Below are 24,329 nucleotides of genomic sequence, written 5' to 3'. Positions count from 1 at the left end.
CAGTCCTCCTCATCAGCACTCTCGAGACACAGTTCTTAACTGGGCCCTTCTCCCCCGGAGACCTCACGCAGAGTTCCTAAGTAGAGCGCTGAGTTCCTCGGGAAATAGGTGAGCAGAACACAAAGGGCAGCTTGATTTTTTCTCTGACCTTGTGCTGTTGTAGGGCAGTTTTTTTCGGTAATGGGAAGGTACCAGATGCCCTGGAAATCTGACACACCCGCCTGGGACAAGGAGAAGACGCAATTGACAGCAAGAGCGAGGCCAGGAAACCCAACTCTCAGGGATTCCCTGGGCTCTGCAGACAGGCGAGAAGTGTCCCCGGCCATTCTCCCGTGGTCACTCACACCACGTGAGCCAGGCACATGGCCCGGCCAGTGCTGTCAAACTGCCTCTTAGCACTGACTCAGCCTTTCCGCTTCCCACTTCCTGTGAAAATTTGCCTTGACAATTCCCGACCCCGGGATAAAGGGACAGTACTTCCTTTGGGAGTTAGGCAGATTCGTTTTCACTGGATGTGGATGTGAAGAGCTAGATTATCCATTTGTTCTTAAAAATGGCGGGCTAGGCGGTGTCTGCCATGGCTCAAACGAGGCTCTGATGAAAAAGGTGATTCCTGACTGCAGAACGCACTTCGATCAGCCCCACCACCCTCGGGCTCACGGAGAAAGGCCAGGCACTCGCTGAGGCAGCTGTGTCCTGAGAGTGAGGAAGGAAGAGGTCTGGGCAGGTGGCAATGCTGGCTGAGAAGGTAGGTCCCACCAAGGGCACAGCTCAGACAGAAACACAGTCAGATGACCAAGATGAAGGCCCAAGGCTGGACCACGCCTGCCTGCGGTTCACCTCTCCCTCCCCAGATTCTCTTACACCTCAGTCCTCTGCCTGGGTCCCTGGCAGGCGGAGGACCCTCCATCTGCAGCCACGGTGCTCAGCCCACTGTGGACGGTGGGGCAGGGCTGAGAAGGCTGACATCTCCTGGGGCCTAGCTTACACCTACGAGAAACAGCCACTCACTGGGAGAGACCAGCTGTCCATGGTCCCTCGGAACTGAGCCGCACAGTAAGGAGTGAACACTCAGGGTCAGAGGAGGGGCTTCAGAGCCAGGGAGACGACACAGACACGAGCATGGGATCTGAGCAGTGGGAGGGACTTCGCCTGCACCAGGGTTCCCTCCAGTACATTCCTGGCCACTGCTAGACCTGCAGGGTGTGGGGCGGGGCTCTGGGCGGCCGCCCGGTCTGTCCTGGATGGCCAGAGCACCTCCAAGTCTTTCCTTACACACAGCTTAATTCTGCCTTCCTGGGACAATGAAAAAAAAAGGTTTATGATGAAAATTTAAGTCTGTATAAAAGTAGAGTGAATAGTATAAATAACTTGTGTTCCTCACCCAGCTTCAAAGTTGGCAACAAATGGCCCATCTTGTTCCATCTCACACTGCACCCACTTTTCTGGGGCAGTTTTAAAGACCAAGTAGAGAGAAGTCTGTTCATTTATTACAAAGAACTGGGTGCGCTGGTACCACTGGTTGGCTGACCGATCACCTAGTCTCAATGCCTCTCCTCCCCTTCCCTGTCTTCCACAGAGGTCCTCCAGCCTCCCCCACAGCCAGAGGCGGTGGGTGACCCAGCTATGGCCGGTGACACATCAACGAAAGCCTGCTCTAAAGCCTCGTTTAAGCCTCATTGTAAGAGGTGTACGTGCGGGAACACACACACCCATTAGCCAGAGGAAGCCGTGTCACCGGTAAGGTGAACTCAGCTTGATACGAGTGCTTTTAAAGTGATTGCTTGTAGATCAAGAGGGAGGCAGCTTCGGTCCAGGCAAATGAAAACTTTAAATGTGCAAGTCTGGAAAGACCAAGCGAGGATCTGTGAAGCTGGGAGGGAGGGCAGGTGTAAGAAGAACGGCCCGGCAGGACAGCCTCACCGGCAGTGGGTTACACCCTGTGTGTCCAACTGTTTGGACACAGATGGAGGCTCCACAGCTACAAATGACTGTCGTGAACAACTACTGACCTCAGGGGCCCCAGGCTCCGGAAACCTATCATGGGCCCGTGGATGGCCACTTCCCTCTGCCCCAACTGGTAGTCAGCACGCAGGTGGAACCCAAAGAAGTCTCAACGTCCCTTCACAGCGGGAAGCAGCCAGAGTGGTCGCTGCCCCAAAGTCCCCAGGGATTTGGGTTCCTGATGCTTGAGGGGGGAAATGTTAGGTAGAAGTTTAGGAGGAGGAGGCGGCGTGGGAGGGGGTCCATAGTACTTGCAGAAAAAGCTCATAAATAACTTTGATGAACCGCCTCTGGCCATATATTTAACAGGATAACAAGAGGTGGTCACACCCGGCCTTGGAAGAGTATGAACCGCCTTCTTCCACCCAATCGATCTGTAATTCCCTCACCTGCCCCACAGATTCTGTAAAACCTCAGGACAAAGAGACCAAGGGCCTCTGCCTTTCCCACGCCCCTTGGCTAGGCCTGTTCTCTTCCATGAGAACGTGCCACTAATGAACTTTGCTTATGTGCTTAAAAAATAATAATAATGGTCAAATAGCTAACCATTCACATTCTCAACAAGCTGCCAGAGTCTGTCAGAAGATGGGACTGTGTTGCAGGGCTTTTGAAAAGACTCGTGGATGTGTAAAAAGTCAAGTAGAGATCAGGTATGTGCCGCGAACCTGCTGGGAAACCACGTAGCAAATCAAGAGACGGCAGAAAAGAAACTGAGATTTCTGCGGAGCTGTAACATTAATCTGGTTCGGAGGACAGAGCAGCCGTGCGAGGATTCTGGCCGACAGAGCTGACCTCTCTCGTGATGCCTGGGGACAAAGCGAGAGCAGCAACCCCCCACCATGCCAAGAACCCAGCACGCTCTTGCAGTTTGTCTTAATCTCATAGGCTTCAAAGTTGAGAAGATTTGCTAAAAAGAAAACCCTCATTCACAAGCTCAGCGCCATTTATTCTACGGGTTTACAACTCAGTCTTCAAACTGGGGGAGCTGCCTCCCGCTGCTGCTACAGTGGCAGCTGCGATGAAGAACTGTGTGAAGGGGAGCGAACGCCGGAGGCGCTCAACTCCAGGAAGAAGCTGGGTCGTCCACAGGGCGGTGACCAGCAGATGACGCACAGAGGATACCGCGAGGCAGGACTTGTGCCTCAGTCTTGGCTGGTGGCTCCTGACGTTCTTCCCTTATCACAATGCTGGCTGTCCTCAGGTTCAAGGACTTTCCTGTTTCTGTGTCGCTGTGCAGGACTGTACCTGAAGCCTCACAGGTCACCTGTCCCGACGCTGGCTGGGAAACGCTCTATCACGACTTCACTGGAGTGGACGTGAACAACGCATTCTGTTCACATGCAGCCTGTGAAATACTTTTCCGAAAGCTGAGATCCCGAACGATGCAGGGTTGACAATCAGGTCTTGGTTGCCTAGAGCTTCTGACCACTTACTGGATGGGGAGATAAGTGCTCGTCCCCGTCAGGGGCGTCGTGAGCCCTCCCAGCCCTGTGAGATAATGGTGTTCCTCATACCACTGCCAGACCGGAAAACAGGGGCTCAGAAAGCTAAGCTGTGGTCAAGGTCACAGAGCCACTAGTTGTCCAGGCAGGAACTGGGTCCCAAGCGTTGGAACCTTCCCTTCCCCAGGACACCTCCACCCCCAGGACGAGGCTGTGGGGTTTGCTGCCTTCTTAAGATAAAGGTTGGGATTTAAACTTTCCTATAGAGTACAGAAAAGAAATGGAAAAGAAATGGTCTTTCAGAGTCTTCTTTGACAAGCCCCAAACTAAAGAATTATTGAGATAGGAGCACATCTGAAGTCAACTTGAACCTGGGAAGAGGAAAGAGGAAAAAAGGTAAAAAAGATCCTTACCTTCAGTCTTACTTTATGCCAGTAATGGGAATCCGTGCAGGAGAGCAAGGGGTCGAGAGAAAGGCAGGGGTGGAACCGAGAACAAATCTGCCCGGGGACCTGGTGTCCCGCTAACACTAGGGGCCAGGCTGATTTCGGAAGGAGCCCCGGGGCCCCGGAACCCACACCCTCACCGCGGCCAGCCTGCACCGGTACTGCCTGCACAGCCTGCACAGGCCTGGCATGTACTGGTGGGGCCTGCTGGACTCCGCGCAGGACAAAGGGAAGGCAGCGGGTATCACTGTTTCCGCCAGCCTCTGCTAGGGCCAACTTTTATTTTTAAGTTACTTTTTAAAAGAGTTTATTTATTTTTAGAGAGAGGGGAAGAGAAGTACAAAGGGAGAGAAACAGTGATCAGCTGTCTCTCAAATACGCCCGACCAGGGACTGAACATGCCACCCAGGCATGTGCCCCGACTGGAAATCGAATAGGTGACCTCTCACTTTGGGGCGCGATGCCCAGCTCATGGAGCCACACTGGCCAGGGCCAACTTTTTTTTTTTTACTTTTATTTTTTAAGGACAAACTTTCAACAGTCAAATGAATGAAACCACGTGAGACCAAGATACGAAGACAGAATTCGATGTAGAAAAAGGCCTTGCTGGCGCCAGTGGAGGAGGAGGAGCCCCGGAGACACCCCCGGACACGCAGAAGCTCACACTGCAGACAGCGCTGGGCTGCCACTGGCTCCCCCATGACGTCAGGGTTTCATTTTGCTCAGCCTGAGATCTCGCTCAATTTCGAACTGCCTGTGATCCACTCGGTCCAGAAAAGCTTTCCGTTCGATGTACCTGGAAGGAAATGAAAGACGGCTGTCAGCAGAGTCCAGTAAGAGAACGTGTGCCCACTGCGTGGCCCCACCCCCCGCACGGCCTGCCCTCAGGTGTGAACAGGCCCACCTGGGCGGCGGGACCACCGGGGTCTCAGCACATGCAGAGAGACGACCACAGCTGGAGCCCAGAATGACCACACACGACCCTCAGTAACACGGCCCTCACATTCGGTCTAAACGAGGATGTTTCTTGTTCAGATGTGAATGAAAATAAAATGAAAAAAGACAGCAACAGCTTATCAAAGGGAAAACACATGAGGGCTTAGTGGCAGAAGAGTTACAATTTTGTCACAGGGCTTTAGGGAAGGACAAGCGTGGGCTGGGCCAAGCACGGGTCAAGGACTGAATGTGTCTGAGTTCATTTCCCTTAAGAGTGAAACAACACGGCCACATGTCCTGGCCTTGGCGGTGCGCTGAGCCGGTGAGGAGAGGCAGCTGTGTGCCCTGTACACGCACGTCAAAATGTCTAAAAGGTCACCGAACGTGGAAGACGCAGGGCAGTAGACACGCCCTCGCAGGAGAGGCGGTGAAGCGGCACACGAGGTGCCCGCCGTGCAGAGCGTTTAACTGCCTGCCGCGCTTCCCTCCTCCCAGCCAGGGCCAGGCTGCCTCGGGGATGACACAAGAGGACTTCACTTTCCCCGACTTCCTCTAAGGGGATTGGATCAAGAGCCTCTGCCGCCCACAGTCCACCTACAGGGGCCCCTGACAAGGGCAGTGTTCCGCTCCTAACCTGAGGCCCGGTTCAGCAGACAAGGAAGGCTTCCCTGGGTGCTCCCAGACAGGATGGGAAGGAAGCCCAGGGCTGAGGCAGGCCAGCAGACCCGGCTGCATGTTCCTAATGCTCCTTCTCACCATAAAATGTGTGGTCATTTGCCCAAGGGAGGGGAATCTCTGCTGCTAATTAATCTGCTGAAAGTAAAATTGCCATTGAAAGTGGGACATATTAATTGAATCTCTGCACCAACTTTTCTTTTTGTTGCACTGTGGAAAAAGTACATCGTCTGTCATTACAAGGTCATTACTTTTATGGTGAGAACCTTACCAGGTTCAGGACCATGTTCCTTTGCTGAGTTCAGGGCCTTGCTTCCCCTCTCCCAGGACCCTGTGAAGTGTAGTTCGTCCTGTTGCTTTCCAGCCAAACTGCCCTCTGTCTTACGGCGTGGAGGCTCTACATTGGAATCCCGATTCGGCCACTTTGCTGGCTGTTTGACTCTGAGCAAGCCACATAATCTTGCCAATGCAGCTAGCACAGAGTAAGTGCTCAATAAAACGGCAGTGACTGCTGTCACCATTATTTTGGGAACCTGGCTTCCATCAGGGCTGTGAGGACAATCAATACTAGAAAGCAGTCAGCTCTCCAGAGGAGTTTTATCAGCAACAAGTAGCCACCATGGGGTCCGGGCTGAGGGACTAGGGGCTGGGTCAGAACTGCCAACCAGAGGCCGGAGTGGCTGAACACACAAGGTCAGGGTCTGCCCCTAGGTTTGACACAGGCCCTTGGGGACAGGCTGTCAGGTGTCGCAAGTAACACACAGGATGCTGTTACATTTGAGTTTCAGATTCCTTGGTGAACAGGGAAGCAACAGACACTGGACCCCACCCCCTTTAAAAAATCTTCACTGGAGGATATGTTTACTGATTTTAGAGAAAGAGTAAGTGTGGGGGAGAGAAACACCCAACAGTTGTCTCCTGCACGTGTGCTGACCGGGGACTGAACCCGCAGCCCAGGTACGTGCCCTGATCGGAACGTGAACCTGCGATCCTTTGGTATGTGGGGAGCTCCAACCCAGCCAATTGTCCCTACCAGACCCCTTTATGATACAGAGAGAAAACAGGGCAGACTGCCAGGGAAGTAGACACATGATAGAATAAGTCCCCTTCCATCTGTCATGAAGGGACCCAGCACTCTCCAGTAGTGACTGACGGGTTTTGTCACACCAAGGCCACCATGGCTCCTCCCCCCAGCCCACAGGTCCTGGGTGAAGACCACAGTGGGGACCAGCATTTAGAGTGCCAATTGCCCCTCCAAGTTCTGGCAGAAAATAAGGGTGACCTGTGGCTCAAGAGGAACTTAGAGCATGTTTCAAGAGAGCCATTACCCAGGGCTACTTGTCTGAGGGCGGGTCACGGAAAGGGGAAAAGTATAATATAAAGTTTGAGCATGGGCTGTCTTTTTTGGCATTCCTTTAAAGAAGAGAAAGTGGTACTTCAGTTAGGATGCACACTGAGCGTGAACAAAGGCCCTGAAGGTCCCCGATGGCTGTGCTGGGTCCAGCGGACCTTGAGACCATCAAGAGCGAAGCCAGGCTGGGAGCAAAGAGGCAGGTGGAGGCAGAGTTCAGGTCTGGGGGCGGCCTCAGGCAGCAGAGAGGGGCTCCTGTGCAGAACTCGCCTGAACTCTCAAGGGCCCTCCAGACAAAGGCCATCGAGACAGGCTTGGCGACTTCATTTCCCCACTCACAGCCATCTGCAGCTGCTGAGGGGACCTTGCCATGGCCGTGGCTTACTGCCAAGAGCTGACCAGGAACAGCACTTCTATTGGACGTGGACACCCCCACCTCTGAGAGAGAGAAAAGATGCCAAGGTTGAGGGTGGCTTTGACATTTAGTATTTGTGTGACTTTGGGCAAGATGCTTAATTTTCTGTGCCTTATTTTTCTTCTCTATAAACAGAATAAAAATTACAGTACCCCTCTGACGATTTAATGGAATGGTGACAACTTCTTTGTAAACAATAAAACCCCAAATAGCTACGAGCACTGAGGGGTTCTTGCTTCCCATTTCTGACCCCACTGATCACTATAAAGCCTCAGAGGCTGGGGCAGCTGGACAGGGACCCAGGGACCGAATGCTCCACGAAGAGGAGGGGCTCCTGGGGAAAGCCCCTCCTCTAAGCTGGCCTGAGTAAAGGCCTATTTAAACCAAGCCTCAGAAGTTTCCAGGCAGCTTAAGCAGGTGACTGTCCCGGAGCAGAGCAGCCAGCTGACAACAGTAATGGTTCCTTTCGGGCCTGTACCCAGCCCTCCTGGAGACCAAGGCCGATGGACCCAGCCCCCTGGGAGGCCGGGGGTGGGGTGTCATCCCTTCCCACCACTACTGCGTTATGTGGCCCATTTAAGAGGCAGCAGCAATTCACTTGCATTAACAAAATATGCTAATAGCATCAAAACCTAAGGGATTTTCTAGCCTTTCCTTTCAGAACCAGGTTACACCCAACAGGCTCTGACATCTTTTTGATCTTTCAACTAATTTTCTTGAGAACCAGGCCAATGAGGAGAGAAGAAAAAACGGAAGAAGAGGGCAAGGGAAGGGTGGAAAATTCTTCCAGGACACATTTCAGCACCTGCTTCTGGAAGCCCACGCCACAGATGAAAGGGTGGCCGCCCATCCTGAGATGTCCGAGGTCTGTGAGGGTGGAAGTGCCCAACGGGTGTGCTCACCTCCAAAAACTCTGTCACCTGCCCACAAGAGGCCTGCTCACTGGTCAGGAAAGAGCACAGTTGGGGCAGGGACACCTGAGGCAAGGACAGAACTGGGGATGCTCCAGGGCCGTGTTATTAGTTTGCTGGCAGCACAGCCAACACGCATTCAGTGCAGCATAAACACGACGAGCAGGAAAGGGAGAGGCGTCAATGCCCCACCAGAAAGCCACGGGCAGCAGGGGGACTCCAAGGCTGGAATAAAGCTCTGGGGTGGAAGTAGTAAGATAGGAGCTTTTTAAATTTTTCTGAAAAAAATACAACTAAAAGAAGCAATCTGTCCCAAACTGCACAAGCCTGTGTCCTCCCCACCCCTACAAGACAGCTGTGACTTGCAAACATCTTGAGGACCAGAGGAAAAGGGTGGCGATTTTAATTCAGTTTCTTCTCTAGTTTTCCTCCCACTGCACCTCCATGCTGGGCTGGTTCTGAGAGTGATCTTGGGAGTCACGGAGACAGGTTCTTTGGACAAAGAAAATTATTTTCTCCGGTCTCTCCCTTAGGCCTCTCCAAATCACAAACACATCTGGTCATCGAGCTCCATGACCTGCAATTTGACTGCCAAGCGGCAGCCCCAACCACGCCTCTACCCTCTCCTTCCCACCTGCGCCGCGCGGGAGGGCTGGGCTGCTGAGGGTCGGGCTGCTGGGGACCCTGTGGGATCGCTCACAGGTGAGAGGGAAGCAAAGCTAGACGCCGTGAGCGTGGACTGCTAACACTGGTCCTGAAATGCTGGCCCCGGCCCTGGGGGCCTGGTCTCAGGGGAAAGGCATCTTCGGTGGAGGCATTTTAACCAATTTTGCTGACCAAAAATGAGGCCTGAGTGGAGACATCATTCGGATGTACCCTGCCCTTCTTTTCTGAGTGGCTAACTCTAATCCTACTGTCTCTAAAGCCAAGCCCCGGCTGTCTGGGACTCAGAGGGATGAGCACTGAGAGCTGTGGCTCAGCACCTGCTCTGGGCGGGACTTTCATGGGTGCTGGGGACAAAGTGGAGAACCAGACCTCACCCTGGAGTACTTACTACTCAGGAAACCAAACGCAACATGTATCCATTGGTACTAAGTGTGATGGGATTGAGGGTCCCTGGGGTGAGTGGGACTGCTCTAAAGAGCGGTATCTGAGTGGAGCCCACCTCGGAGGGTCTGGAGGAGTGGGAGTGCGCCGGGGACAGCTTGGGTGGGCCTGAAAAGCAGGGTAAGGAGCAAACGCTGATTTCAGGGGGGAAGAGAGGGGCAGATGGGAAGCGGGGTGACAGCGGATGTCTGTGGTCCGTGCAGAGTGCTGGCAGTAGGGCTGGATGAACAGGGTGGGGCCGCAATGGTTTAGGACAGAACTGTCTGTTGGACTGTCAGGATATGAGTGGACAGAGGAAATCAAGGATGACTCCTAGGTTTTTCTTTTAACAGTTGTGTGGATGGCGATGGTGCTGTTTTTTTTGAGAAGTCAGAGGGAGGAGAAAGCAGTATGCCGTTTTGGATGTTAACTTCGATGTGTGTTTTGGATGTGGAGATGCCGACTAAACAGGTGAAGCGGGGGTCTGGGAGTCACTGGCAGAGAACCGGCGCCTGCTCCAGGGATCGAGTACGCTCTGTCAGGGGGGAGAGAGTAGCAAGGGCTCAGCCCTGGGACTTCCCAAGTTTGAAAACTCAGGGAAGGAAAGGAGGTCCGCCAGGGCGAGTGGGAGGAGACGCCCCCAAGCTGTGTCTGCCACGCTGTGGACAGCATTCCTGCGGGGCTGGCAGGAGGACACCCGAGAGCTGCCAGCCCCCAGGAGGCCCCTGTGAAGCCCTACCCCAACTCTTAGCCCCCAGGTGCGGCTCGCCCACGCTGCCTTGCTCTCCTCCCAAGTTCCCGTTCCCTTGACATTATGGTCTAGCTGTGCCTCATTCTGAACTTGACACAAATAGACCTGTACTGTCTATATTCTTTTATGACTCGCTTCTTTCACAGACTGTAATGGACATACTGGTTTTTGTCCTTCATAGAAATGAAATCATATACTCTTTGTTGTGTTATTAAAATTTATATCTTTTTGTTGCTGAAGAGAATCCCTGTGTGTGAACATATCACACTTTGTCACATAACCAACAGACATGTGAGCTGTTTCCAGTTTGGGGGTGTTATGAAAAGTACTGTTATTTACATTTTCACATGTGTCTTTTGGGGAATAACTTACTGATAATGCCAAATGGTAGACTTGAACTTAAACTGTTACACTTCCCAGGTAAATGAAAGATTGTTATTTGTGGAGACTGCCCTCTATTTCTACCTTACAGTCTATTTTGCCTAATAGTAACACGGCTACATCAGCTTTCTTTTAGTTAGTGTCTGATTGGTTTATTTTTTCTCCCATTTTTTTGGGGGGGTCAACATTTCTGCATCCCATTGTTTTACATATGTTTCTTCTAAACAGCAAATAGTCGTCTGTTTTTTAATTCAATGTGTCGATCTGTCTTTTAACTGAAGCATTTAATTTATTGACATTTAATGAAAGGTCTGATAAATTTGGTTGAAAAAACTACCATCTTACTTTGTGCATATTACTTGCCCTGCCCGTTTGGTTTCTTCGATTCTCTTTTTGTGTCTAATATCACAAGTTATTTCATTATTCTCCCTCCACTGTTTTGGAATTTACACACTATTTCTATTCTAGACACTTGAATATGCACACTTAATCAACACTCTGACCCTCCTCCTGGATAATACGAGATCTTTGGAAAACTAATCTCTGCTTACCTGCTTCCAGCTTTTATGTTATTTGTCGGCCAGGTGTTTTAATACTATCTTGCTTTACAAAAAAACCCCTTAACAATGTACAAGACATTAACGTTCTTGTTTTATATCATTAATGCTCATTTAAATTCAGCAGATACATGTTTCTCTGTCTGCTGGGGCAATCTCTCTGTTTCATTATCCTGAAAATGTCCGTGCTGTCCTTCACTCTCACCTTCACCTGCACATGCAGCCCAGGAGTCTAGGCTGGCAGTCGTCCATTTCCGTGCTCCGAACACATCGCTCCAGTGTCTTCGGCTTGTGCTGCTGCCGACCAGAAGCCATCTGTCAGTCTAACGCCTCTCCTTTCAAAGAGGTCTCTTTTTTTCTGGCTGCTCTTCAGGTTTTTCTGTCTTTGGTTTTCTGCAGTTTCACTCTGCTCTAAGTTTGGATTTCTGTTTCATTTATCCTGGGATTCTTTGGGCTTTAAAGAAATCTATAAAGAGGCATCTTTCATCTTTTCCCACTCTGTCCTCCAAGTTGCTTAACCTCCCTTCCTTATTCTTTGTCCTTTTGTCTCTCTGAACTATATTTCGGATAATTTCTCGACTGTTTTCCAGTTCATGGATTCTCTTTTCAGCTGGCCCAACTATTATTAAATCTATCCATTTAGTTTTTAATTATGGTCATTATATTTTTCATCTCTAGAAATTCTGTTTGTGTCTTTTTTTAATCTGCTGGGCTACTTTTTAAAGTGAAAATCTGTCTGATATTCCATTGCCTAAAAATTCTTTGCAGATCGGATCCTGTGCCTGCTATTTCTTGAGATGCCTTGTCCCCTTGTATGAGTATTTTAAGATGGCAAAACTGCCCTTTAAAAAACTGGAATAACCAATCTAGCTTCAAATTCCATCAAATCTCTACAGTGGGAAAGACACGCTAGTATTTACTGAACTGAAATTACCATCAAAACACAAATAGCACAATAGTCTTTTAAACTCAATCTGACCTTCTGGTAGTCAGAACTGCATAACAGGAATATTTTTATCACCAGTCATGGCCTGAATTCTTGTACATGAGATTGATTTAAACATGGTGTTTGTACAAAGGTCCCGGTCTCATAATAAATAGGGCAGAGGCCAATCATGACTCACAGGTGGCTTTTTTGAGACGTTACCAAATGTGACCTCTCCCCCTCCTCTGTTCAGGAAGGAGCGCTCTTGCTCCAGGGGCTCACTTCTGAGGATCCCCCACATGGTCACACCCTCTCCCCAGGTGATGCCTTTGCTTTGGTTGTCATCCGTGCAGGAGACACTGGGGGCCTGACATGCCTCTGCCCAAACAGACCTGACAGGTGTGGTTCTTGTGCTTCCCTCCCTTCGGTACCGTGGCACTGGGTGCACTTTTCAACAGAAATCTTCTTGCCCTTCTTGATATCCTGTTTTGAAGTCGGCTCTCTAGTTACCATGTGCTGGAAAGGCTAACCCAGCAGCTGGTTGTCTTGCTCTTATCTCTAGAATTTTAAAAAACCTTTACTACATTTATGGCAGTGACATTAGTTCTTCATCTCTAGAATTTGGATGCTGTGACCTAGTGACTCTAAGCCCTGGTTGTGCATCAGAAGCACCTAAGGAGCGATTTAAAAAATATAGATAACTATGACTCTTGATTTAGCAGCTCTGTATAGAGGTGACCTTATTCCCTGAACTCTGGAAAAATCCCCAGAGGATTCCCATGCTTGGCCAACATGAGAACCACAGCTCCGGTCCCTGGACAAGGGGCCGGGCCCTTTGATCTGCCTGCAGGAGCTGGGAGAGGCAGGTGAGTGGTGTGGCAGTGGACACTGGACAGGGCAGGTGAAAACAGCCACAGGCAAAGCACGAAAGTCGTAGATCTGCCTTGGAAACACTCGATCAGACCCGAGGAAACCATCTGGGCCAGGAGAAAAGTCTCGGAAAAGGAGGGAGGAGCAGAGCACTCACAAGCCGTACACTACCAGTTGTTCCCTAACCCAGTTACTTGATTTCCACTGCCTGAAAAGTCTTCCTCATGGGGCAGGCGTCTTTTTAATTATGCTAAAAATTGATTTTAGAGGAAGGGAGAGAGGGCGAGAAGGAGGGTAAGAGAGAGAGAGAAAGAAAGAGAGACACACTGATTTCTTGTTCCATTTATTCATTCATTCATTGGTTGATTCTTGTATGTGCCCTGCCCAGGGACTGAACCTGCAACCACAGCACATTGGGACTAACCAACATGGGGACTAACACTAACCAACTGAGCTACCTGGACAGGGTACAGATAGATGTCTTTAGTCTTGTTTCCTCTTCCAGTCTATGTTTTATTAACTCTCCCTTATCTTTAACAGTACCAGTTCTTACTTTTTATAAGATCTATTATTAACTCAAGCAGAATGCACATATTGTCCAACCCATATAATCAAAACTCAGAGAAATACTAGAGTGTAGCACACACTGGCAGCTCCCCTGCTGCCCTAGATCACTAGGCAAATGCGGAGAAGAGGAGGGAGCTGTGAGTTACCGGAGCCGAGTCAGAGCGGGGAGGTTCGGGGCAGATGTCGGAGGCCTGCCCCAGATAACGCCACCTTCGGCCTGCACTGTCTGTGGCATTCTGTGTTTGACAGACTGACTTAGAAGTCTGGTAGTGAAATAAGCTCATAAAGTCAGTAAAAAAATTTTTAAACATGCTGATCAGCTTCCAAGTTCACTCAAATAATCTTGAAGCCTAATTTAAAATACATGACACGCCAGTCCTAGCTAGGTAGCTCAGCTGGTTAGAGTGTCATCCTGATATACCAAGGATGCAGGTTCAATCCCCAGTCACGGCGCATACAAGAATTAACCAATGAATGCATAAATAAGTGAAACAATAAATCAGTGTTTTTTTTTCCTCTCTCCTCCCCTCTCTCTCTAAAAAAATCAATAAAAAATAAAATAAGATATATGACCCTCCAAATCAATCCCCCATCTGTTTTTATTACGTTACACGTATTATTTCATGAGATCCTTACAAGCACTGAGGGTGGCTTCTTCACCCCGATTTCCTGGTGAAGGAGCTGAGCCTCAGAGATGTCCAGTGAGCGACAGGGAGAGCCCTTCCGGTGCGGGGAGGGGTGATGAGCCCCCAGGGCTCTCTGATGGATCGCACAACATTTCCTTTCAGGATCAGGGATGGAAAGTGTTGACCTTGAGCCAGGGACCCACTTCCGTAGTAGCTTTGTTCCTTAGTTCCTTCTGAGGTTCCCAAGTACTCACTGAACACTGCTTCTCTCCTGATATTCCCAAGTACACAGTTTATGGACATCCTCTTTGTATTGCAAAGTGAAGAGGAAGGGGATGCAAGTGATGGCCAAGGGTGAAGCCGCACCCTAGGTCAATGACACGGGTGAAAGTAAATCCCACAATAATGAGACATCTAGGCACTCCATTGGCTGCTTTTGAAGCACTGGGCTAGTCTGGCTTCTCGGAAGGCCAAATAATCCAGGTCGGGCCAAGCCTGATACAGTGAGCCGCATCTGACCACGTGAATAAACAAGGTGACTTACAGTTCACAGGAGCTGTAATTCAGCAAATTCAGCTCGGCAGACGTGACTGTCCCCGAGGGAAGTGTTGCTCACACGCCCCTCCCTTCCTGTTACCCCCAGCATTTTTCTCACTGCCAGGACCTGCCCCACGTTAGAACAGAGCTTACTGACAAACCAAAGTACTCACATTTGTCATTTAAATTGGGTGGCCTGTCTGCAATAAACTATTTCAGAGTTCTGAGGATTTTTCAGAGGAGTAGGATCTATTCGTTCTCACCCTTCTTTCCCTCGATTGTGGATGGCTAGCTCTTCCCCAATGCCCTCTTCCTCCTTGAAGCTCTCCCAGTCCAATTTGGACTTCTCTAGGGTGCTCATCTTCTGCTTCTTGGCTCCAATTTTTCCCAAAAGGCTGCTCATGCCACTCGATCTTTTTAACCTAGGGAAAGCAAAAATATGAAACATGTAGCACGTGGAAACTATAATCTCTTGATTAATGGTTTTTCTGATAGGCACGGGGCTCCCTAGATTTAAGCTATTTACCTTAATGGGACCTGTTCATATCTAGGGTACTTACTGTCTGGGGTGGAGAACATGTTAAACAGACCAGAATTCTAATGTCTTTTTCCTGTTTACCATCTCTGACCGCTCTAAGGACCTGGGGACAGACAATCTCGAGGATCTCTGTATGTTCTGACAGGTCTCTGCTTGCAAAGAGGGAGAAGCACAGTGTGATTTAGACACAGCTTTTGAATTACATGCCTCAGTTCATATTCCAGCTCTAACTGACTTTAGGCTAGTTATTCAACCACATCGGCCTTGGTTTCCTAGTCTGCAAAGTGAACCATTTACTCAGAGGCTGTGGAGTGTCTTATTTGTAAAGTGCTTAAACAGCACCTGGCACAGAGTAAAGACTCGGTAAATGTTAGCCACACGGAACCACTGTCATCACTGGTGCACGAAAGCCCCAGGGAACTCTTCTAAGAGAAAGAGAAACCAGATCCCAACACTGATGATCAGGAAGTCACGGTATCTTGAAGGCATTCTTAGATCAGTAGTATCCTTTTAGCTCCTCTGAGTCAGGGCCCCAGTTTTTCCCAGAAGGTGGAGAACATTCACATTCCTTACCCTAAAAGCAGGGAATGTACAGCCTGTGCTCTATTTGCTGGTGTTGCCATCATGGTCTGTGGGAGAAACCCCATATGCCCAAGGTCAAGTCTTGGCAGGTCAAATGTTTCCAGTCAATGTTAAATGTATGAGATAAAATAAGAATAAAAGAATGCAGCTAGTTAGTAAGAAGGGGGTATCATGGGAAGGAATATGACTTTCTGTCTCTTTATGAAACTAAGACAAATTATATATCAGCATGCAGGAAACTGGAAGTTATTTTCTGCTTTACTGGAACAAGCAAGAGAGTGAAAACATCTAAAAATTTCTACGAGCTGACATCACAAGGCCTACTGATAACATCAGCACCTTTCAGGTGCCTGGAATGCTGATTTCCCCACAGACATGCTCTTATCTTAGTCTCACTGTGGCCTGTGTCTCAGAGTTGGAGGAGAACGTGTCGAGAAGACTGAGGGTCACACTAACCATTCTGAAACCCCGCCACCCTGCAGCACAGAGCCCGTCGCCACCTCTGCCTGGGAGTGAGCTGACAGGCTGATGTCCCCACTGCACGCAAGACTCTCAGGCCTGCCATGGCTCCCTCCCCACTCTCACTGTTGGCTTCCCTCCTGTGGTCGTGCCCCAAGACATGCTGTAGCTCACAATCAACTCAGAGCAGGCCGGGCAGGCATCCTCATCCTGAGGGCTCAATGACAATGGTTTTCTCGAGGTGGACAAATAAACAAAGTCTGACGAGGTTACTGACAGAGCAAAGGTCGAACCAATAGAAAAAGCAGATCTCAAAGGAAGCCAGGTCCTCCTGACGCCCGGTGCAGCACACGGTGCTGTCTCACCTCTGAGGGGAGGACTCACCTGAAATATTTTCTGACGGCTATTTACTTCCCAATTTGAGTAAGGATTTTCCAAACAGTTCTTTATGAGCTTTTAATTCAGATCTTTAAAAAATTCTTTCCTAAAACAATCTCTCCATCAACACACACACACACACACACACACACACACACACACTATTTTCGGTTTGCAGGCCAGCACTCCATCCACTGAGCTGCGCCAGCCGGGCACACACTGTATTTTCACAGGAGCAGAGCGTGAATGGGGATTTAGAAACAGTGTGTCGAGGCTCTTCACTTCTCACCGGCCTCAATGCCACTGCTCTGGTTCTCACTGCTAAACTCTCTCACACCTGGGTAACTCAGCAGCCTCGTCACCCATCTCTCCAAGTACTCCCTCCTGGCATTTATTCTACATGCTGTCATTAGAGTGAATTTTCTAAAACACAAACCTTATCATGCCTACTTAAATGTCTCTTCCTGGGCTCCTACTGCTCTTATAAGTATAAACTCCTCAACTTGCAAAATTCTTCCTGATCTTCTCTTGCCACACCTACCTTTACAATCTATGCCCCAAGTACACAATCCTGAATCTGTACCTCACCTCTGCCTGCCTCCCTGCCATTCGTCTGGGTCCTATCTCAACTTAGAAACCACTCCCGCCAGGAAGCCTTCCAGACCCTTCCCTCAGGCTCTGGATTTGCCACCTCCTGGTGGTGTTTCTACTGCACCCCAGCTCTTTTCCTATTTTAGCGTGAATCCCTTCCACAGCAGATGCCTGAGGACTCTAATTTCAGCTGACCCCCGCCCTGGGCAATTCTGAGCAAGCTCTGCGTCACTGCTGACAACAGTCCGCCAGAAGCACACACCTGGAGGCTTTCCGTTTCTGGCTGCAGGACCTCCTTTGACCCTGCCTATATGTCACACGCACTGTCTGGGTATGTGGTGGAGTTCATGCCCTTAAGGCCTCCCTCAGGGGGACAGGAGCTTGTGGCCAAATGGCCCAGACTCCTGTCTGCACAAAAGGCAGTTCTGGGAGGTAATCTGAATGATTCTCAGAAGTTCTGGTGGCACTGGGTTCTTGTGGCCTTGGAAATGCAATCTCGTGTTGCCTTTTTTTTTTTAAGATTCTATTCATTTATTTTCAGAGAGAGAGGAAGGAGAAAGAAAGGGAGAGAAACATCGATTGGTTATCTATCCCAAATGGGGACCTAGCCCAGAACCCAGGAATGTACCCCAACCTGGAACCGAACCTGCAACCTTTCAGTTTGCAGGATGATGCCCAACCCACTGAGCCACACCAGTCAGGGCCAATGTTGTACCGGCTTTTCCTGCTTCCCTGTCTCACTCTTCCCACTGCTTCACTCCTGCTTCCTGGGATGACTTCCCAAATAACCTACCTGCATTCAAAGCCTCATAAGAAGTTCTGCTTTGAGAGGAGTCTCAGATGTTTAGGAGAAACATGATTTTCCTTGCGCATGCTCTCTCTTTGGATACTCCAAATCTCTCTAGAGAGCGTGGATATGGTTCTGCAAATAGTGGACACCTGATAAACCCAACAACGCCACCCAGATCACAGTGCCAATCAGTGGGAGAGAATCAGATCTTTGTAAAATAAAAAGTGCTCAGAACACTTTTAAATCGGGGAATTTCTAAGTGTGGCAATTTCCACTTGTATTCACCAATCAGCTCGCTACAACCCAGGGTTCCACACTGTATCTGGGCAGCACCACAGGCTCTGGGCACCATCTAAGCCCCTCAGCCTGCAGCTCTGATGTTATCCCCAGATTGTAACACCTTTTCCACAAATCACTTTGAGAGCCCTACAAGAAAATGACTTTTTGCTGCACAGCAATGAAGAGGCTTCCAGCAAAGCAAAAAACCATAATCATTCTTTGCCTTGTTCACCGTTAAACATCAACAAAATGTCACCTGTGCTAATTATGCTTTAGGGGAAAGTTAGGTCTGCTTTCACTGGATCATTAACATGGTTTATAATTTCCTAATTTGATAGTCTTGAAAGCAAAAGTACCTGTCTTTTATTTGAAGCTAAATTAAAGTGAATGACACATTTATAGCAGCAGCCCGAACACACAGAGAGAGGCTTATGGTAACTGAGAGACCGGCACCTCCTCCCTGGGCCCTGGCGCCCAGGGTCCTACAGGCCTCCGAGCTCTCACACTCATTCTCTCACGTCGACGTGGCTTTAGAGGCACGATCCTGACGCCATTCCATCCCAGCTTTCGGGAAGGCAGATTTCTCAGGAACTTGGCCCTATTTCTGCTGCTGAGGTTCATCACTCAAGCTCTCAGGGCAGCGGGGCAGGCAAGAAAGAGTTGGCTTCAGGGCAGGAACTCTGCTCTCCGTGCTGTGAAAGGACACTGCAGAGGGTGCCACAGTGGTGCACCTCCCTCTCTAAGCACCGTGGGGAGGTGGGAGGGAGCCAATCAGCTCCAGTTTCCCATGGGCATTTGGCAGCTGGGACTAGAAAGCTGTGGAGAGGGGAGGTTCAGAATTCCCTTGGGACACCTCAGTGCAGTTCCAGGCACCACTGATTTCTCTTAGTTCTGGATTCTGAGCCATAAAGGGGCAAGCTACTACCAGAAAGTTGGCTTTGACAGACCATCCCTGCTCCTAGCTGTGGATTTTTGGTCTTGCTTCTAATGTGCGGTGAGCTGTGTCACAGAAGGCCAAGGTTTTTCATTCAAGAGACTCCTCATCTACCTTTTGCAAGTCAAAGTTCAAAGAAATGCACCACGCACTTGCTCACTCACAGATTACACCTAGAATGCTACATTCAGACACGTCCGGGGTATTGCTGCCAAGATGTTCTCGATGTAACAATGCTATTTCAAAAACCTCCTGAATGTCCCGCTGCTTTATTGACCTTACTACTGTAAGTTCAATCCTGTCCGAGGAGCATGGCCTTCGCTCTGACCCTCGGGCTTCCCTGCCGTAAGAGCACGGCTGAGTGCAGCAGGGGTACTGGTGAGAAGGGACGCTTACCAAGCTTTTCTTTCTCCTGTTTTCTGTCCAGTTAGTTATCTGTCAATCAGCTATTATCTTCAGTTTCCTTCCCACCTAGCCCAGTGGCCTCTCCCAACACCAGACACCAACCAAGACCTCACACAAAAAACATTCAGAAACTCAGAAAAGTAGAAGGAACAAAAAAGGCAAAATGACAATCATCCTTTTCCTCTCTGAATTCAAAGTTTACAATAATAGTTTGCTAGAATTTTTTTTCTCTCTCTTTTTTTTAAAGACTTTATTTCTTTATCTTTAGAGAAGAAGAGAAGGAGAGAATGAGAGAAACATCAATGTGTGGTCGCCTCTTGTGAGTACCCTGCCGGGAACTGGCCCGCAACCCAGGCATGTGCCCTGACTGGGAACTGAACCGCGATTGTGTGGTTCACAGGCCCGCGCTCAATCCACTGAGCTATGCCAGCCAGGGCTTATTTTTTCTCTTTAGCTCCAGAAATGTAAGCCCAACAAACAAATTGCAACTAAATGATAAACTCCATCCCGCCGAATCTATCATAAAGATACCGCAGTAATTTGTTTGCTCGGCTCCAGCCCCATGAGCACGCACCCAGGCTCACCCAAATGACTGTAGCAAAAGCACTCCTCTACCGGGCGGCCCTCACCGAGGCTCTCACGGAGGTCTCACTGCTGTTATTATATAAGAGGTGCTGGAAAGGAACTGGACAGATAATTTCTTAAGTGGAACTAGAAAGGATGACAGAACACAACTGGTTGAGAAGGAAAAGTGGGAACATCTTTCCCCACTGTCTGTAAAATCAGCTCAAGCACCCAGCCATCCCACAGAAGAGAATTTTAGGTTTGGGAATACATCTAGGGTCATTCATTCATTGTATTCTTCCAACAGAGGTTACTGAGACATTACTGTATACCAGACATTGTATTTAGAACTGGAGACACAATACAAGGCGTAATCTTTGGGAAAATCTGAGATGAAATAATTACACTCACAAACTGTAACCACATGAGGACATAAAGAGGGAGCAGCTGAGAGGCAGTCTAATTCTTATTTTAGAAAATCCAAGAAGGATTCCAAAAAGGTTAAGAAAACTGCCCCAGTGCACAGTGGGAGGCTTGGGACTAGTACTCAGTGCTTTTGACACCCAGTCTGTCTTCTCCATGATCCTGATGCTCAACACAGGGACAGATGACCTTTGGGGACCCCCAGGTTTTTAGGGGGGACCCCTCCCACACTCCAGTCTCTATCATCGCTAATTTGGGGGCAGGTATTCTTACTTTCCCCACTGTCCTGGAGCTCAGTGTCCACAGGGCCCACGTCTTATTCATTCCTGACCCACTTGCAGTGTGGCACAAAGCCCTGCCATGGTATGTGACTGCGACATGTTTAATGAACTAAATCCCCATGAATTAACAATAGGCTTACCCAATTTTTTCTCCTAACAAAAACATTCAACACTACACTTTCACTGACAGGCCAGAAAAGGAAGCTTCAAAACTGGACCAGCAAGGATGGGGTCAACACATGTGCTTGGAAGCACTATTGAGCTTTACTCAGAACTTCAACTTACAGAGCCTGGCTCAAGCCTATGCCTTCCACCTCATTGCGTGCATGACCACTAAAATGCAAATTACTTGGAACACAGTTTCTTTGGCAGAGATGTGCAGTTTCCTTAGTATTGGTCATCTGTTTACAAGGCAGGAGTGGACTTTTTTGTGGCTAGTATGTGGCTATTTTCCAGAGCCATACAAGGGTCTGGAACCGGCATGGTACTTCCTGAGTAATGGGAAGAAAGTTTATGATGATAACGCTTTGGCGAGAACTGTCTGCTTGCAACCACTGTTCTCTGGTCGTCTTTGGATTTAGCTGAAACCTGAAGAAAGAGAAGTGAAGCCCCAGGTGCCGCCCAATCCCTGGGCCACTTTTACTGCACACCTGTGTAAACCTCTGAGTAATCTCTGCAAAGCCCAAGACCAGGCCACTTAAGAAATGGACTGGAGGTGAGCAGTACGTTAGGGAGTGTTTAAATCCCACTCACTTCCCAACCTTGTACTGACAGTACTGTAAGGGACATTGGGTTCACTGGAAAACCAGAAGTAACATAAGAAGTTCCAAATAATTGTTAACAATCTGTGGCCTGAAAAACTGTTAGTACTCTTTTATTTTTATTTTTTAAAGATTTTATTTATTTATCTTTAGAGGGGAAGGGAAGGAGAGAAATATCAATGTATGGTTGCCTCTCATGTGTCCCCTGCTGGGAACTGGCCTGCAACCCAGGCATGTGCCAACTGGGAATCGAACCGTGATCGTGTGGTTCGTAGGCCCGCACTCAATCCACTGAGCTACACCAGCCAGGGATGTTAGTACTCTTAAATCTATTATTGACATTGATACAGTGCCAGTAAAAAAAAAAAAAGAAAAAGAAAAAAAGGCTTCTATCAGTGAAAGGTAAAATAAAAGCTGGCAAATAGCAGCAGCCTCACAATTTTTCCACAAATAAAAAATGATTTGCGCCCTGGCAGGTGTAGCTCAGTGGATTGAGCCCGGGTTTGGGAACCGGGCAGCCACAGTTGGATTCCCAGTCGGGGCACATACCTGGGTTGCAGGCCAGTTCCCGGCAGGGGACCCACGAGAGGCAACCATACATTGATATGTCTCTCCCTCCCTCCTTCCCTTCCCCACTAAAGATAAATAAATAAAATCTTTTTTATTTTATTTTATTTTATTTATTTATCTTTAGAGGGGAAGGGAAGGAGAGAGGGAGAGACACATCAATGTATGGTTGCCTTTCGTGCGTCCCCTGCCGGGAACTGGCCTGCAGGGAACCTGCCTGCAACCCTGGCATGTGCCCTGACTGGGAATCGAACCGCGATTGTCTGGTTCGCAGGCCCGTGCTCAATCCACTGAGCTACACCAGCCAGGGCTTAAATAAATAAAATCTTTTAAAAAATGATTTGCTACTAAGCATTATTGCTCACATGCCAATCCAAGAATGAACTGTAATTGTTTGTCTGACTTGATTTCAGCTGTTCTACATCTTTATACGTGTCTGTGAAACACACCCTTTGTCTCATGTTTAAAGTTTCCTTTGTCTCCTTTAATCTTTTAATCCAGCATGTTCTCCTACCTTTTCTTTTGTTTTGCTTGTTTGATTTCATTATATAATGTTGCTGGTTTAGGGTTTTTCTTTCCTACACCAAGTATGTCACACAGATGAAGCTGGGTACTTCTTACTCCATCACCTGGTGACAGGCACATAGTGCCAGGTCAGCCCAGGACTAAAGATGCTGAGTGTGGTCCAGTAAGGCAGTACGGTCTCCCCTCTGAATTAATTTGTAATTAATGTATAACATGCAGGATAATACTCTCAGGAAGTTTTGAGTGCTTATTCCTAGCGCCCCACTATATACTACCCTGAGCATGTCTAAGGATCCTATTTAAAGGACAAATATTCAGAAAATCCCAAATGGATGATAAAACTTGGGCTCTGAGAAAGTCTCTAAAAAGTGTAAGAAAAGTGTAAGAAAAGTGTAAGGTCAAGGCTTCTGGATGATCAGCAGAGTCCCAAACTGAAGAGGCCGATGGTGAGAACAGAGGTCTCCGGCCAACCCACAAGCATTCACGTGTGAGGGTTAAGTGCCATGGAAGTCAGTGGCAAAGAAAAACTGACCAGTTTTTCTTCTGGCCAGTCCACCAGACCTCTAGAAAATGACACTGGTAAATTTCCCCTCTCTTCTGTCCCATTCTCCTGTGGTTTCATCTCGTCCCTGGGAAAGAGATAATGCCACATCCCTTCCCGCCTCTGCCCCAGTGATTTCCTTCCTGGTGCCATTCCCATGGTGGAGAATCATGGCAAGACAGGGAAGGCCCCTGTTTTGTATCAGCTGGGGAGTGCGGAGGGCTGGGGGCTGTCCGAGGAGGAAATGTTCTGTTTACCGGGAGTGAGGATGGTGCAGGGAGGGAGAGTGAGATGCTTTCCCCGAGGTGCAAACTGCTGTTGCTTTAATTATATAATCAGGCACAGCTGGGGTAATAATTTATTGACCAACAGGCCATTTACATTTCTGAGACAGAATTTTGAAGGAATTATTAAATACAGCTTCTAACAAAGCCCATAATGACATTTTTCTTTATGCAGAACCCCGGGAGCTCCACTGAGGAGGGCACAGCTCGTTTCCCAAATGCTGGTTCCATGTGGGCTCTTAAATAATCCCAGCCACAGAGGCAAAGAAAAGATGAGGCTGAATCGGGACCTGGCAGCTAACGAGTCAATGACCTTTCTAAAGGTGAGCTTTGTTGTCTTTCTGAGACGGTGCTAAACCAGTGCTAACAGGGCGGGTCTGCCGCCTACCTGCCTGCGCTGAGGGAAGGAGCCGCACTCACCCTGAACACTCCCATCAGGAGAGCGCGGTTGGGCAGACAACACATCTTTCCAGCTACTGAACTTGAGAAGCAAAGTGCCGGGCACAGAAGATAAGTGTGCTGCAATTATGAGTTGTTTGGCTAATTGCTGATTAGGGAACTGGCATGCTTTCTCAAAAGTCACATTTCTACTTTTTCTTTGACTTCCAGCTTCCTTTTTCTTCCAGGCAGGTCTCTTATCACTTCATGAAAATATCTGAGGATGTTGATAAAAAATAAATTTCAAATTCTTGGGCACCGCCCAGGTTGAGATCAAGTCAAAGTTTCAGGATATGAGGGTGTCCTCAGCCAGACGGAAACTATTCCTTTAGTCTGACATCACAGAGACCTCACTGAGAATGGGACATGCCTGTGCTCCTTCCTAGAAATGGGTAAGCACATAAACCACATGGCTTTATATGAAACTCACGAGCTGGCCAGCATACATTTTACAAAATTACTTCCCCTCCCTCCCAAACTTCGCACTGCTGCTAAATAAGCGCGCTAAA

The 24,329-nt window shown here is 48.7% G+C and overlaps 1 protein-coding gene across 2 annotated transcripts in view; it reads right to left on the bottom strand.

The window, feature by feature from the left end:
• Positions 1 to 4,182: 4,182 nt before the first annotated feature.
• The window catches only part of CFDP1 (craniofacial development protein 1), a 114,802-nt gene continuing 94,655 nt past the window's right edge, over positions 4,183 to 24,329 (bottom strand). Inside the window, exons 6-7 of one of the 2 annotated variants that reach the window (XM_037144755.2) lie at positions 14,744 to 14,902; positions 4,183 to 4,688 (exon numbers count right to left, since the gene is read on the bottom strand). In XM_037144755.2, the coding sequence (XP_037000650.2) occupies positions 4,598 to 4,688; positions 14,744 to 14,902 (250 nt within the window). In that variant the 3' untranslated portion in view covers positions 4,183 to 4,597. The remainder of the gene's footprint in view (positions 4,689 to 14,743; positions 14,903 to 24,329) is intronic. The other variant, XM_037144756.2, reaches the window with a different exon arrangement.

Source organism: Artibeus jamaicensis, unplaced genomic scaffold (assembly GCF_021234435.1).
Source record: "Artibeus jamaicensis isolate MK-2021 breed Jamaican fruit bat unplaced genomic scaffold, CSHL_Jam_final contig_464, whole genome shotgun sequence".
Lineage (NCBI taxonomy): Eukaryota > Metazoa > Chordata > Mammalia > Chiroptera > Phyllostomidae > Artibeus > Artibeus jamaicensis.
This window is presented reverse-complemented; position numbering and strand designations above follow the sequence as displayed.